The following is a 16,547-nucleotide window of genomic DNA, read 5'->3' on the forward strand; positions in this document are numbered from 1 at the left end:
ATTATAATCCCTGAGAGGGTTTTTAAAAGTTCACACCTCCACTCTCCTCCTTGCCCTGCTGCTTGCTACCTGTCCCCAATAGGATTACCCTTCCAGATCAAACCATGTTATCATGGAAAAAAAAAAATATGTCCAATAAGATGCTCTCCAAATTATACAGTGATACTTCACTTTTGCTTCAACCCCTTGCATTTTGCTTGTATCTGATGAAACTAAACAGCACATGATTATTCTCTAGTAGCTAGAACTTAGTTTTGCGGTTAAAGATATCCCATATTAGCCCGGTATATTTATTTTTATTGACACTGAATATGGTCAGTTTGTAGTTTAGGCTCTCAGCAGCTAGTTGTTGAGAAGCGTTGTGGGGAAAAATGTTGGTGCAAATGTTAACATGGGGCCAAAACGTGTTATTTACTTTAGTGACACAGGAGACGGGAGTGTACCACCTCAAAGCCATGCCGGTTATACCATCGTCTGTCAGAGGAGTACTCGTTTACTTTTCTTTCTTTTTTTTTGTGCAGTTTTATTTTTTTAGATTGGCGAGCTCTTAAAACAGGGACTTGGCTTTTTACAGGGTGGCTTTTTTTCAAAGATTATTTCAAAGATTAAAAGATGGTCTCGTTATTAACGGTTTGACATAATGGAATCAGCAAATGTTTCCCATAAGTTACAGGGAAGGAAATCCTCTCCCAGGATGTGTATTTTAAGGATGGCCCACCTTTCAAGGCGTTGGGGCCCCATGGCTCCCGGAATGGGGGTCTTCAGATGGGGTGGAGAGGGGTTGGCTTGGGCTGTAGGTGGGGTGGGGAGAGAGCAGAAGTAGAAGTAGATGGCTGAGGATGCCTCGTTCACACAGAGAGTGTCTGTAGGCATGCTGTGCAAACCAGCCGTTAGCGAAAAGCTAGTCCAAAGGATCAAAGGATAATTTTTTGGCATCAATTAGGAAATACAGAGCTGAGTTGTGGTCTTGTTAATGGAGAACCGAAACAGTGTCAACAGTTTTGTGTGTGTGTGTGTGTGTGTGTGTGTGTGTGTGTGTGTGTGTGTGTGTGTGTGTGTGTGTGTGTGTGTGTGTGCGTGCGTGCGTGCGTGCGTGCGTGCGTGCGTGCGTGCGTGTGTGTGTGTGTGTGTGCGTGCGTGCATGTGCATGCACGATGGGCGTTTAAAGCAAGAGTCTGAGTGAAGGGAGGGATGGGGGGTGTGATGGATGTGTGAGCAGTAGAAAAGGTGAAGGGAGGATTTGGAGGCTCAAGTGTCACCTCCAGGGGGTGAGGCAGGGCAGCTGGATGTAAGTGTGAGTAAGGGTGTAGAGGCGGAAGCTCAGTGGATTTCGGGCCCCCGCGTAAAATAGAAGGCGGTGGAGTGGGGAGATGGCCCGGTAAGTTAAGTTGGCACGTTGTCCTGTTTATTGGAGGGATGTGAGGCGGAGAGCGGAGGCTCAGTCAAGGAAGGAATGAGCAGAGTCATCAGGCTTCTGTAACACGACGCTCCGTCTTGATTGCCTGTAGCAGCTGGGCAGCCACCGAATCTGTGTGACTGTATGTGTGTCTTTTATATGTGTGGGAATTTGTGATTATCTTTTTAAGTGGGCCCGTCTTAGTGTGTTTCTCTGTTTTATATGTTTGTTTAATTGGAGGCCGTTGCTGTGTGTCAAACTGTATCTTTCCATACTATATACCAAGCCTCTGTACCTTATCTCTGTAATAAGAGGACCCTTCCCTTTACAAAATACACCCATATCTCATTTCCTTTGGAGTCTACCCTTCTAACTACATCCTGTGAGCCTTTTTTTGTTGTTGTTGTTGCAATTTCCATCGAAGTTTCCGAAAACCTTATCAGTTTTATTTCGATGAAAATGACTACAGGGGCTGATGTCACAGGTTGATAGCAAAAGTCTGAGTTGCATATGACTTCCCCTTAATGTGATGTGCTCCTTTGAAGGGCTTATCTTCAATTGTTGTGCATTTTCACAACATCCCTCAAGTCAGTTGATCAAGTTTTCAAGTTTGCGTGTTCTTGTGATACCATTGTGTTGCGGGAATTCAGGGAGCAGACGGGATCAAACCCGAGTTCCCCGCACCACGGGCGACAGCGCTAACCAGTCGACTAAAGGGTCGGACCTGTTAGCCAATGGGCTAGCACTTCTACACATCTGTGGTCATACACTGTTACAATTACACAATATTGAACTCAAATGTACAAATGAATCTGAACAAGGTTATTTCTTGATTCTTTATTGTTTTTTTCCCCCATTTATTTATTCTTTTTATTTCAGTTCTTCATGTGTACAAAATCTAACATTTCGAGTGGTATTGTTGCTTACTTGTGTACGGCTTTCCCTGGTTAACTTAATTCAGCAACTGTTAGGCCAGCTCTCTTGATAAAACTGATCCAGTTTAAGTGTTTAAACCATAACTGTACAGTGAATTACTAACAGGAATATGAACAAGGTGAAACTGCGGCTCTACTCTGACATAACTGAACAATATGATTCCCATTTGACTTCAGCCAGAGATTAGGAACTACACAGGAGTATTAGGTCTATGACAGCAGGGGGCTAACCTTTGCTGCTCAAGACTTGCCCATGTTGACTTGCGCGGTTGCTATCCACAATCCGGCAGAGTAGATGAAAGCAAAACCGTTTGCCCAGGGTTTGTAGCGTCTGCTAAGTTCGTAAGTAATCTGATGTCCACTGAAGTATTGCCAGGGTTTCTGTTGAAGTGCCCTGCAAAAGCCTCGAGGGCTGTTTCTGAGTGCGGCTGGTCACTTTGTCATTACCTTGACACTTTTATTTAGGTCACCCTTCGTCCCGCTTGCAATGGGTTGCGCTGCGGATGGGGGCGAGGGGATGAGGTAAGGTGGGGGTTTTGAATGGTGGGCACAGCGAGGAGAGTTGGAGCGGTGTGGCGGTGGGGAGGGGGGCGGGGGCTGGATAAAGATCAAGGCGACTAGTGTGATCACTGACACTTAAACACACGCAGATATGACACAGATCCGGTAAACACCCACTCAAACTCACAGACACATGTGGAAATACAAAAAAGAAGCGCACATGTGCTCTTTTCGGTCTGTCATTAATCGTTACATGCATTGCTTACAGTAACGGTTTACTCATTTTCATCCGTTGCTTCACATGGTCTTGTGTAAGGTCTACTCATATCGTCTAGAGAGAGATTTGTGTGCCTTCATTTGAAACCATGCCAAGCTCAATTTCCTCTCACTACTGTGCGTGAATCGTGTGTTGAGTGTGCCATGACATCATCTACTGTAGTAAATAATATAACAGCAGTCATGTGCACATCTATTTTCGTTTCCCTTTTCTTCCAAGTTCAGCTGTGCAAGATCACTGGGTTGCATGCATGCATTTGGTGACCCCCTTGCACATCAGAGAAACCCAAGGGACTGTTAACAGTTCTTGTTCCCTGTTCTGTGCACTAATTCATCCCCTTCTCTCTCTCTCTCTCGTTCGCTCTCTCTCTTGCTCTTTCTCTCTCTCTCTTTCTCTGCCCAGCCCTCTCTAGAGAGACCCCGGTGTGGTGGTATCTCTTCGCAATGCGAAGATGGCGACCCTGCTCCCTCCCCGAGGCACCTCTGCGTTCCGCCGCTTCACCCCGGAATCACTGGTGGAGATTGAGAGGCTCATGGCGGAAAGGAAAAAGGTCGCAGAAGTAGATAACCATGAGGAGGAAGAGCTGACAGCCCCAAACATTGACCTGGAGGCAGGCAAAGCTTTGCCCATGATCTATGGAGACCCTCCAGCAGCACTACTCAACACACCTCTGGAAGATATCGACCCCTTCTACAAAGCACAGAAAGTCAGTCCCAGCTGGAAACCGTGGGCCCATCTACTGGGGAGTGAGAGCTCATTTAAAACACATGCACTCCCCCAGTGCACACTATAGTCAGTTTTATTGAGCTTGACCGCTATTCTATACTCGCTACCCCTCCTACATACCTTATTACTGTAGCAGTTAGGATCACTTGACATATGTTCCCATTAGTTACAATGACTGCACGCAGTATCTCATGCAATTCATATGGTTGCATGCATGTGTTAAATGCACATTGTTTCAATGTGTCATGATTTGTTTGTGTATTTTATCATTATTTCTATTCTGAGGTTGGTTTACTATTGCAGCCATGCAAACCATCTCCCTCTGTGCTTTTCAGACATTCATTGTAATCAGCAAAGGAAACACAATCTTCAGGTTCAATGCTGAACCTGCTTGCTACATTCTGAGCCCCTTTAGTTTTGTTAGAAGAGGAGCCATCAAAATTCTCATACATTCATATCCTTTCTTATACTTTATGTTCTTATGTAGGTGTGGGATCAGGTTGTTGTGAGGACTGGTGTCTTCTTTTGTTATCTTCATACGGTACCATGAATCTCAATGACTAGTGACATAGAGTATTAAAGTGATTTGTTGTCACATAGTTGTGTTGTGTTTTTGAATTTGAACCAAATGCAAATTGCCGTGGGTCCAAGGTGAGTAAGATAAAATTTGAAAACTGTTTAGCACAACATTGTCCAAGAAAATTTCCTTAACCCTGAATTAAATTATTTAGCATGTTCATCATGTTAACCATTTTATCAAACTGTGCATTCATGACAATGAGCAACCCACCAGCATGGAGTAAAACTGTTGAGTAAGTACATCACCATTGTAATTTTGTTATTTGAATTCAGATTTCTACCATAATTTTACTTGTCTTTCTGATCTTGTGGTACACCTTTTCTGATTTTAGGTATGTTTTTACTGGTATTTATACCTTCGAGGCAACAATCAAAGTGTTGTCCAGAGGTTTCTGTGTTGGATCTTTTACATTCCTTCGAGATCCATGGAATTGGCTGGATTTCATGGTGATCAGCATGGCGTAAGTATCTGAGGACAGTTCTGTATTTACAAGCTTTGTCATTTGCTGAGACGCATACAATATTGCCATGGTAGAAGGATGGGTCGTGATAGGAGTCTAGCGCCACACTATGCATTATTTCATTGCAAAACAATTTGTCCAAAAAATTGTGGCACTTTTATTCCCTTTTCAGGGGTGGTGTGTACAGATCCCTTCTAGATGCTTAAAGCAACATTTCAATAGCCTCCCCAGTTCTTCCTCAGGCACTGTTCTGTGGGCACACACACACACACACACACAGAGCAAAACCTTTGACATGTACAAAGTATGAAAGTCCCCAAAACATGCAAAACTATCTGCCAGTGCAGCAAGATGTTTCAGCTGGGTAAGATTTTTTGAAACAAGATAAAATCACTTGTTGACCTTAAAGACCAGAAATCTTGAAACAAGTTAAATTGCATTGATTTTAAGGTACTCTATAGTCTGAAACACAGCTTAAGTTTAAACATGCAATTATTAGACGAAACCATTTTAAGCAGCTCTTCACAAAAAACTTGATTTTACTACTAAAATGTTAATTTTAAGTCAAGTCAATTTTATTTAACTCAAGACAACTAAGTTAACTCAAGACAGATATTCTTAAATCGCGATGAATAGTAAATCTATGAATAATAGTAAAAAATATAAATAAATATAAATATAAATGAATAGTGGATTTTAATAATAGATAAATATCAAATAATAAAAAAATATTGACAGCTGATGATTGCTTATGGCATGAAACAGGCTTGTACTGTCTCAAAGAATTTACTTGACTCACTGGATTAATAAATAGATATAAAATATAAATAATAATAGTAAAAATATAAATAATAATAATAATAATATAAATAATAGTAAATAGATGAATCTGTGATAGACTGGCAGCCTGTCCAGGGTGCCTCCCCACCTGCCGCCCAATGACTGCTGGGATAGGCTCCAGCATCCTGCGACTCCACTTGGGATAAGTGGCTTGGATAATGGATGGACGGACGATGAGTAGTATAACATACTAAGTTCTTGATGAATAACGTGTTCTTAGGACAAGAGAATAAGATCTTTCTGTGTGATAATAAAATGATAACTTTGCTAATGGTTATATCCCAGGTCTCTCAACCACAATTAGCCTTGTTAAGCGGTGGACCCATTTAAATCTTAAGTACGAAAACACCGTAGCCACAGCGAAAGCCGTATCTCCTGCTGCACATTTCCTTTTATCATTTTTATTCATTTTTATCTAAACAGTACAGGTTTTTCATTAAATTGGATCATTGGATCAATGCCAACAGGAATATGCCATGTTTCCAATGGCTTCGTTTCTTTATGTCTCTCCTCAGATACGTCACTGAGTTTGTTGACCTTGGAAACGTGTCAGCCCTCAGGACATTTCGTGTACTTAGAGCCCTTAAAACAATCACTGTGATTCCTGGTACAGTTTCTTTTATATAGTTTGTTTTGTTTTTTGGTCTGGTTTGAATAAGTAGGATATGTTTATTAAGGTACCATTTCAGACTTCTTATTCTAAAGTGTGTGTATGAATTAGTAATTTGATAGGATTTTCATGTAAACTGGTCACGATATTTCAATTTGATTAGTTTTTTTTCCCAAGATGAACAAATACAGCACATCTTGCATTTTTAGCTTGTGTTTTGTACAGTGTTTTTATAATTTGATATCAGCGAGCATCCAGTGTGTGTGTGTGTGTGTGTGTGTGTGTGTGTGTGTGTGTGTGTGTGTGTGTTTTTAACACTTTGCAGTTTCACCAATGTAATGTCTTTATTTTGGCAGGTTTGAAAACCATTGTGGGTGCTTTGATCCAGTCAGTGAAGAAAATGGTGGATGTAATGATTCTTACCGTCTTCGCTCTTGCGGTCTTTGCCCTTGTTGGACTTCAACTTTTCATGGGAAATCTGCGTCAAAAGTGCGTGCGATGGCCCATCCCATCAAACGAAACGGCATTTGAAGTCTTCAACGTCACTTCCACATTCAATGACACTTTGGCTTTCAACAACACCCTGGATTTTAATGACACGGCATATTCCAATAGTTCTTATGATTTCATGGAATATATTGAAAACAGTGGTAGGTTTTGCAGATATAATCTTTTTTATATTATCATTTTAAATTGATATTGTTTTAAACTGATCTAATTCCATAATCTTTTCTTCTTTTTTTCGCTTATAGAAAATCACTATTATTTGGAAGGCAGCCTGGATGCTCTCATTTGTGGAAACAGCTCTGATGCTGGGTATGTTATGTTATGTTATCTTAAGATGCATTACACAGCATGTGTCTGGGTTATTCCATTTCATTTTTTAAACTGATGTTTAAGGGATATTTTCAGATTTGAGATAAAAAAAAAGGTTAAAGCTAAAATTTGTGATTTTGCTGTGATTTCACTGATCTGTCCCGCCTTGTGGCATTTTTAGTGAAAACTACGAGCAAGCTGTTGTGGCCATTGCTGCTTCATTGTGGCCTGTGTGCTGTCAGCTCAGCAGTAAACAGATCCCACCCTTGTAAAAACTGCATCCTAAGACCAAAGCTAACACAGGCAATCTAAAGCATTACAAACTAAATCAAACTACATGGGAATGCTGTTGTATTGTAATATTGATTGTAGAATTGGTAGACTGGCTGTCCAACAGAAGCATCACCACATCATCATCACTTTTCAGCCCTTTTTCCTGTTTGGGTAGGAACGGATTTACCACTGTAACGGTGTTCATCCTACCCAGTCAAAATTTTCAACCGCGGGAAATGGAGAGTATCTCCAACCATGGTAAAGATGCCAGTTAGTCCTATCTAACCTGACTCAGCGGTCCAGATGGATAAAATAGTTCAGCTTTTATGAAATGCTGAGGTCAACAGTTTTTCAGAGACTATGGGTGGAGGGGAAGGGATGCTTGGTGTACAAACTGATAGACTACCCTGTTGATAGGAGGTGCCCAGAAGGATACATGTGTATGAAGGCTGGGAGGAACCCCAACTACGGTTACACCAGCTTTGACTCCTTTGGCTGGGCCTTCCTGGCCCTCTTCAGGCTTATGACACAGGACTACTGGGAGAACCTCTTCCAGCTGGTCGGCACTACTTCTATTCGCTTCAGATTAGTTCATAACTTCAGTAAACAGACATCATTAAATTTCATTTAATTTTTTTTAACCCAAGCTTGAAAACTGAAAATGGGATCATTCTAAATTGTCCCAAGTTTTAATAGCTCCTTTTTCAATCCATACTCAGATTCTGCGGGCAGCTGGAAAGACATACATGCTGTTCTTTGTGGTGATTATTTTCCTGGGCTCTTTCTACCTCATCAACCTCATCCTAGCCGTGGTTGCCATGGCTTATGATGAACAGAATGAGGCAAATCAAAGAGAGGCCATAGAGAAAGAGGAGGAGTTTCAGCGTCTTTTAGAGCAACTCAAGAATCAAGAGCAGGTAACTACAACAAACTGACACAGCCTGATGAAGGTAGCTCTCAAAAACAGATTTCTAATAACCCACCATAACAGGAAAATTGCTCTGGGCCTATGATTTTGGAAGCAATCAGGTAGTCACTTCTTTGATTTGGTGTTGAAGTAGCTGACAGATAAAACCTTAATTGTCCACTGCTACAAATTTTGCCATGTTGTGTCAACAGTAGAAAAATAAAAGAATTATAAAGGTAAAATATCTTTAGATATGTGTCTGTTATTGGACAGCACCAAGCTGGTGGGAGTCAAGTAACCCTTGCCAGCAGGAAGTCGCTCAGCCATCACACAGGATCTGTATTGGCAGACAATGAGCAGAACCCTGGAGATGACAACGAAGGTATCAAGGATTGTAATGGGAGACTGATCAATCGAGTACCCTCACAGCACGAGGTCAGTCTGCCACCCCTCCTGCCACAGTTTAGCAAATAAAGTCAAAAGTTCAAAGTTGAGAATTTGGCTACAGTGCAGCTGCGAATGCCGATTTGGGAATTCAGCATGTTTAACTTTTGAAAACAGTTCAGATCTCTTTAGCTTAATGTCCTGACTTTAAACGTATGTCTTTGAAGCTCCTTAGGGGCGATAAGTTCATTGGGGAGCTAATGAGCTGGTAACTGAAGAATTGAGATGAACTCTGAGAGTTTGTCAAATTATTTTTCAGTTTGTTACTAAAGATGAAGACAAGGAGAAATCTTTAGGGTCTGTCCACAGCATGCTGTATCTGGAGGGAGAAGGCCTGAATCAGAGAACCGCTAGTGCTTCGACTGTGCCCACCTCAGAAGCTATGGAAGGTACAGTACTGGGGAGGGGGGGGTGGCTAACTATTTACAAATAATCATAGAAAATATTCATTGCACATTTAATTGACATCTTTTCCCCTGTGTATTTATATGAGTGTACATACTTGATGCGATAAAACAAGAGTTTTTCAAACTTTGGTAGGTTCATTCTAAATAAAACTAGATTATCATACCATAGCGTCTATTTCAAGGCACTGTTTTGTGGCCCAGCGACAGGGTAGAAGCATTGAGGAGAAGTGCCAAGACTTAAGGGACTGTAGAAATACACGAGGCTTAGTTGCTTGCTCATACGGGCTATGCTCTAATGTGAGGTGTAATTGCATAGCTTATCATACACTTGTTAACATTGTACACCCAGTTATCCAAGGCCAATTCGGTAGCATTGTCTGGAGCTTGCCATGTGGTAGTGTTAAACATAATGTGTAGTTTAGGGATGACCTGTCAACACTCAGTGGTGTACCCACTTAGTGCTAAGCTTGGGCTGTTTCAGCCTAACGATGACTTGGCACAGACATGGTTTCAAACTCAATGTAAATAATTCTAGCATTCTATGTCAATCATTTATATTCTGCAAATAACCAAACTATAACCCTTGGGTTTTGTTTTATAAAATGGTGGTAGCCTGTCCATTTGTTACAACATGGCTCATAGGATGCAACAAATAAGAGGGACATGGAGAAGAGAAGTTTGTGATCGAAACAAATAAACATTTGACATAAAATTAGAAATATTTGTATGGTCAGAAGTAGAGATGAATGATAAATGTTGTGTAAAGTGTCTGGGTGTGATATGGTGCGAAAACACCTGCCTAGAATTTTGAAACATCGAACAGAAACACATAGCAAATGTCGTCACACAGCTTATTCAATTATCTGTTAGTCATCAGTAGTTCATAAAGACCGGCAAAATAATATTGCATTGTGCGATTCCAACCAGTTGATATTCTCAGCAAAGGCTTTTGAATTGATGCCATTTGCAAGCCCTTTTTTTCTCCTCTCTGGTAGAATTTATGAATCTGTATATATATCCCCCCTGTTTGTGGCTATCCAGAGCGGGAGGAGACTCAGAGGCCTTGTCCATCTGGCTGGTACAAATTTGCTGACACCTTGCTGAAGTGGGACTGCTGCATGCCTTGGGTGTTGTTTAAAGAATGGGTACACTTTGTGGTGATGGATCCCTTTGTCGACCTGGCCATCACCATCTGCATCGTGCTCAACACCCTCTTCATGGCCATGGAGCACTATCCCATGACATCTGAGTTTGACAACATGCTGTCTGTGGGCAACCTGGTGAATAAGCATGTTTTGAAATTTGAAAATTACATTGTGGAATTTGTGCATCACATTTGACTGTATTTTTTCAGCTTGTATAAATGAATGGTCGTACCCCTTCAGGTTTTCACTGGGATTTTCACAGCAGAGATGGTCTTTAAACTTATCGCCATGGACCCTTACTACTACTTCCAGGTTGGCTGGAACATTTTCGACAGCATCATTGTCACACTCAGTCTGGTGGAGTTAGGACTGGCTAATGTCCAGGGCCTCTCTGTTCTCAGGTCCTTCCGTTTGGTAAGACACATAAGCCTCTTTTCCACAGTAGGGCTGAACTGTTACCAGGGCCGCATCGTGCCATTCAGTGCTGCTCCAGACTCGTGGGAATGGTTACCATTTATTTTTCCATCTGTCGGGCTGCTAATACCAAGACTAGGAAGTACCTAAGAAAAACTACAGTGACGCGGTGGGTCAGAAACTCAGCTATCAATTGGAAAACTTTCTCATTTCTCTTTGCTTTTTCCAACTGACCATGAATGTTTTTGTCGGACTAGATGTCAGTTAGTGCAATTGACCATTACACCATCTCAGGCATTTTTATTCCTTTCTCTACCGACCTAGTTGAACTGGAAAAGAACGTGAAGAGACCAGATGGCGAGTCACAAAATTGATGTAAATTTGAAACCAATCAGTGAATACCTATGTCATTAAGCCATCCCACCCAAACAGTTCTGCTACAATGAGCATGGTTATCTAACCAGGCTGAGAAAACCAGGCTGGGCATGGTTTGTAAGCTTTCAGTGCCAAACCATGTCCAAGTAGAAATGCCATTGGAACGGTTCATCTCCCTGCTTGAAACCGTTCAGCCCTACTGTGGAAAAGAGGCTATTGTTTCAATTTTTCAATATCCATTCACTACAACTACAGCATTGATGCCTATCAATATTTATTGTCTTTTTGTTGTTCTGTTTGACTGTTGATGTCCGTTCTGTGTTGGAGATAGCTTCGTGTATTCAAACTGGCCAAGTCCTGGCCCACACTCAGCATGCTGATCAAGATTATTGGTAACTCGGTAGGAGCTTTGGGTAACCTGACGTTGGTGCTGGCCATCATCGTATTCATCTTCGCCGTGGTAGGCATGCAGCTCTTTGGCAAAAGCTACAAGGACTGTGTGTGTAAGATATCCTTAGACTGCCAGCTACCACGCTGGCACATGAACGACTTCTTCCACTCTTTCCTCATTGTGTTTCGCATTCTCTGCGGTGAGTGGATCGAGACCATGTGGGACTGCATGGAGGTGGCTGGAGCTGGGATGTGCTTAGTCGTCTTCATGATGGTCATGGTCATTGGAAACCTAGTGGTGAGTGTAGCAATACTCATTTACTTTAAGTCCCTCAACTTAGAATTTCTTCATGCAATTTTTCAGATTTTACTTGTTAATCAACACCGAAATGTTTTAAGTCACAATTGAAATGATTTTTTGACAAAACTAGTTGCCGCTTTGATTTTAGGTTTATGTGATGTTAGTGGTGTGTAAGTATCAAGTGAAGTTGAGCCTTCATGTCTTGAGTTGATATTAAAACATAGAATCAAAATATATCTTTTAAGATTTGAACTACAATAAGGTTTAATTCTCCAGTTGAGAAAATACTTTTTCAATAGAAATATAAAAAAGATATTTGGCACTTATTCAGGATGGTCATCCCTGAGATCAAAGATGGTGTCACTTAATAACATCTACAAATCTCAAACTCTTAACAACTGTCACCGCTGTTAAGTTGTAAAGCTGCCAAAGTGTTATCTGAAATCTCTCTAAATCTGATGGTTATAGTATTGTAATTCCAGGAGATCTTGTAGTCCGGGAGTCTCGGCAATCTATTGTAACCTCCTCTGCCGAGGGATGCCAAGGGCAGACAGCTGGGGGATAAAATTGTCTCCACTGGGGGGGGCCTTACGACACATTACAAAGTATAAACACAACATGCTTATGCAATTCGTTATGACAAAAGGGAATCGGCACAGAAATGTTACATTTTAGAATTATGCTGAGAACGAATGAACAGGAATATGTAGACACACAATTGTCAAAGATGATATGAAGACACTGAAGAAAATCACATTTAACATATTCACATAAAAAATCATAGTTGTTTAAGTAAGGAATTTAGTTGAATTAAGCAGCTCATACTGATTGGTTGACTTGGGATGAAAATAAGGAAGCCGTTGAAGCATAGAGCAAGGAGGCTGCTGTCCACAATGTTGTGTCTTGACCTTTCACAACAAGGACGTGCAGAGTAGTCAGTTGCATTCGCATCGTATTGAGTGATGAGAGCCAAATGCATTTCCTGTTGGGTTATTCATAGAAATGAGGAGGAAATGGCTCGGCATTATAAGCTAACAAAAGCACGGTACTATGCTGTGCCAACGCTATCATTGCTTTATGTGTGTCATTCTCACAACCTGTCACCACCCGGTTGTCCAAGCCTCCACCCATACCCACAAGTACACTCCCACACTTACATGCACACTGTCTGCGTGTAAGGCAAATAATGTACTTACCCCATTAACGAGGGTGGGTAGGGGTGTTGGGGGGGGGCTTCTATTTAAATCAAATGACTTGAGCCAGCAAACAGTGGTACTGACCTTGTGTATGTGCTAAGATCCAGCTCAAGTGAGCACGCTGCCACAGAGGGAACAAACACAGACAGCTGAGCGAGCAGAGTTCATAGAGAACGGGAGCAGGGGACAGGGTCTTAGAGAGAGGCAATTGGATAGCAGAATGAGCTGTAATTGTTGGAGGGGTCACATTACCCCATCAGTGTCACAGCATACAACAGCACAGAGAAGAGCGGATTTATTCTCATGCTCGTGGGCAATATACTACCTGCCTTCTTTTGCTGTTTAAACACGTTTCTCTTTTCTCAGTCCATCCATGTTTTTTATTACCACTTAATTTCAGCTTCTCTTACAGTGCTGTCCCATATCTGCTTTGTGTTGCCCCATTTCTCCTAATTCATCTACCTGAAATAAAAACTACTCAAATGTAGAATTTCTTATCCAAATGGTCTAATTAAGTGATAAGCCACAGCAGGCTTTGGTATATTTTTGATTTTTTTGATTTTGATTTTGATTTTGATATACTTCATTAATCCCATGGGGAAATTACAATCTGCATTTAACCTATCCTAGCTGTGTAGCTAGGAGCAGTGGGCAACCGCCATGCAGCGCCCGGGGACCAACTCCAGTTCGTCTTGCCATGCCTCGGTCAGGGGCACAGACAGCAGTATTAACCCTAACATGCATGTCTTTTTGATGGTGGGAGGAAACTGGAGCACCTTGAGGAAACCCACTGCAGACACGGGGAGAACATGCAAACGCCACACACAGGACACACAGGATATCGACGTGGACAACTTTTCCTCACAGCTAGAAACCAAGAAAATACGACACTGAGATCAAGCTTGAAATTCACAAAAAGCTGCTATTATAGTGAAGCTTCTTTTACCTGAACTTTTTTATGTTAAATGATCATGGGAGCAGTATATAATACTGAGACTGCTGTTTTATTCAAAGAACATCAGAAATTCAAACACTGTTTGCAGCACATGACACATGTTCATCTTGATATGGAAAAGTGCAGGTTTATTTAAAAATTCTAATTGAATAAAAAACTATTCAAAATTCTATAGTGCATGTTATTTCCCCAGAAACCCAATGAACTTACACCAGCAGAGTTACAGCACCTCACCCAGAAAAGGGAAACCGGGACCCCCTCCTGGAGCCAGACCTGGGAAGGGAGCTCACCGGTGAGCATCTGGTGGCTGGGCCTCAGCCCATGGGGCCCGGTCAGGCCCAGCCTGAAAAAACAACATGGAGCCACCAACCCATGGACCGAACCCCACGGGGATGAGCTTTGGGGTAGGGTGCAATGCAGGCCGGGTGGCAGTCAAAGGTGGGGACCGGGGTGTGCCGACTTCTTGCATCACAAATTGGTCCTTGGGATGTGGAATGTCACCTCTCTGGCAGGGAAGGAGCCTGGGCTGGTGCGGGAGGTGGAGTGGTACCAACTAGATATAGCTGGGCTCACCTCCACACATAGCATGGGCTCTGGTACCAAATTCCTGGAGGGGGGCTGGACTCATTACTTTTTCGGAGTTGGCCAAGGTGACAGGCGCCGGGCGGGTGTGGGGATACTCACAAGTCCCCGGTTGAGCACTGCCATGTTGGAGTTCTCCCCGGGGAATGAGAGGGTCACCTCTATACGACTGTGATTTGCTGGGGGGAAGGCTCTGACTGTTGTGTGTGCTTATGCACTGAATAGCACTTTGGAGTATCTGGCCTTCTTGGAGTCTCTGGGTGGTGTCTTGGATAAGGCTTCACCTCGGGACTGTATAGTTATGCTGGGGGCCTTCAACGCTCACATGGGCAACGATGGAGAAACCTGGATGGGCGTGATTGGGAGGAACGGCCTCCCCGATCTGAACCCGAGTGGTGCCTTGTTATTGGACATCTGTGCGAGTCATGGATTGGCCATAACAAACACCATGTTCGAACATAAGTATGCTTTGGTACCAGAACACCTTAGGCCGAAGATTGGTGATATACTTTGTGGTTCTATCATCAGATCTGCAGCCGTATGTTTTGGACACTCGGGTAAAGAGAGGAGCAGAGCTATCAACTGATCATCACCTGGTGGTGAGTTGGATCAGATGGCAGGGAAGGATGCCAGACAAACCTGGCAAACCCAAACGTTTAGTGAGGGTGAATTGGGAACATCTGGCGGAGGCCTCTGTCTGTGAGGTCTTCAACTCCCACCTCCAGAAGAAGTTCTCGTGTATCCCGAAGGGGGGTTTGGGGACATGGAGTCTGAGTGGGCCATGTTCAAAGCCTTTATTGCAGATGTGGCAGGCAGGAGCTGTGGTCATAAGGTCACATCGGTGCCTGTCGAGGCAGCAACCTAAGGAACCTGCTGGTGGACACTGGCGGTGAGGGAAGCTGTCAGGCTGAAGAAGGAGGTCTTTCAGGCTTGGTTGACCCAGGGGTCTCCTGAAGCAGCAGACAGGTACTGGGAGGCCAGAAGGGCTGCAGCTTCAGTGGTCGCGGAAGCCAGAGCCCTAGAAAGAGAGAGTTACGTTAATGAGGGGTCAGAACGCGAGGGTCTCGTGGTTCATGTAGCCGCCGAATAGTTCCAAACGAAGCTTGGCGGGTCATTTAAATGAACTGGTTAGCCGCGATTTCTGGTAACTACTAACCAATATTTTCAGATTTTTACATTTATATATAGATATAGATATATTCCAACGTGACACATATTCTATGCGCATGTGTAGGAATTGACAAGCTGTCACGCTTTAAATTAAATCGTTAATTTGATTCAAACGTGCTTGTAAAATGGTCATCATTAAAATGTCAACTGTAGCTTCTTACCTGTAAATTAAGCTTTGATTAATGCGAGAAACACACCTTCGCCATAGAAATCCTATTGCCCCAGGTCGCACTGTTTGGAACTATCCGGGGCTCCCATGATCTGCCATTGCTGTTAAATAATTGGCCCATTGACGTCTACGGAGTTGACGTAACTCTCTCTTTCTAGGGCTCTGGCGGAAGCAAAAACTCGGATGTGGGAGGAGTTCGGCAAGGCTATTTAACAGGACTTTTGGTTGGCCTCAAGGAAGTTCTGGCAAACCATCCAGCGACTCAGGAAGGGGAAACAGGGCTTGACTCAGGCTGTGTTCAGCCGAGGAGGGGAACTGTTGACCCGGACTTGGGACGTTGTCGAGTGGTGGAAAGAACACTTTGAGGAGCTCCTGAACCCGGCTAACACGTACTCAGTGGAGGAGGTTGAGTCTGAAGACTTAGGGGAAGCCCTACCCATATCCCTGGCAGAGGTCTCTGAGGTAGTTGAGAAGCTCCTCGGTGGCAAGGCGCTGGGTGTGGATGAGATTCACCCTGAGATGCTGAAGGCTCTGGACATTGTTGGGCTGCCTTGGTTGACATGCCTCTTCAGTGTTGCGTAGAGGTTGGGGACAGTACCTGTGGAGTGGCATACTGGGGTGGTGGTTCCCATATTTAAAAAGGGGGACCGGGAAGGGGGGGTGCTGGTGAGCAGTAAC

At 43.1% G+C, this 16,547-nt stretch overlaps 1 protein-coding gene across 1 annotated transcript in view; it reads left to right on the forward strand.

Moving 5' to 3' along the window:
* The first annotated feature begins 3,560 nt into the window (after positions 1–3,560).
* The window catches only part of scn4aa (sodium channel, voltage-gated, type IV, alpha, a), a 36,793-nt gene continuing 23,806 nt past the window's right edge, over positions 3,561–16,547 (forward strand). Inside the window, exons 1-14 of the mRNA XM_056296709.1 lie at positions 3,561–3,815; positions 4,171–4,208; positions 4,567–4,647; positions 4,747–4,875; positions 6,231–6,322; positions 6,682–6,975; positions 7,078–7,141; positions 7,832–7,973; positions 8,134–8,331; positions 8,595–8,756; positions 9,025–9,154; positions 10,214–10,452; positions 10,558–10,731; positions 11,438–11,794. Of these exons, the coding sequence (XP_056152684.1) occupies positions 3,561–3,815; positions 4,171–4,208; positions 4,567–4,647; positions 4,747–4,875; positions 6,231–6,322; positions 6,682–6,975; positions 7,078–7,141; positions 7,832–7,973; positions 8,134–8,331; positions 8,595–8,756; positions 9,025–9,154; positions 10,214–10,452; positions 10,558–10,731; positions 11,438–11,794 (2,355 nt within the window). The remainder of the gene's footprint in view (positions 3,816–4,170; positions 4,209–4,566; positions 4,648–4,746; positions 4,876–6,230; positions 6,323–6,681; positions 6,976–7,077; positions 7,142–7,831; positions 7,974–8,133; positions 8,332–8,594; positions 8,757–9,024; positions 9,155–10,213; positions 10,453–10,557; positions 10,732–11,437; positions 11,795–16,547) is intronic.

This window comes from Lampris incognitus, chromosome 17 (assembly GCF_029633865.1).
Source record: "Lampris incognitus isolate fLamInc1 chromosome 17, fLamInc1.hap2, whole genome shotgun sequence".
NCBI classification, from domain to species: domain Eukaryota; kingdom Metazoa; phylum Chordata; class Actinopteri; order Lampriformes; family Lampridae; genus Lampris; species Lampris incognitus.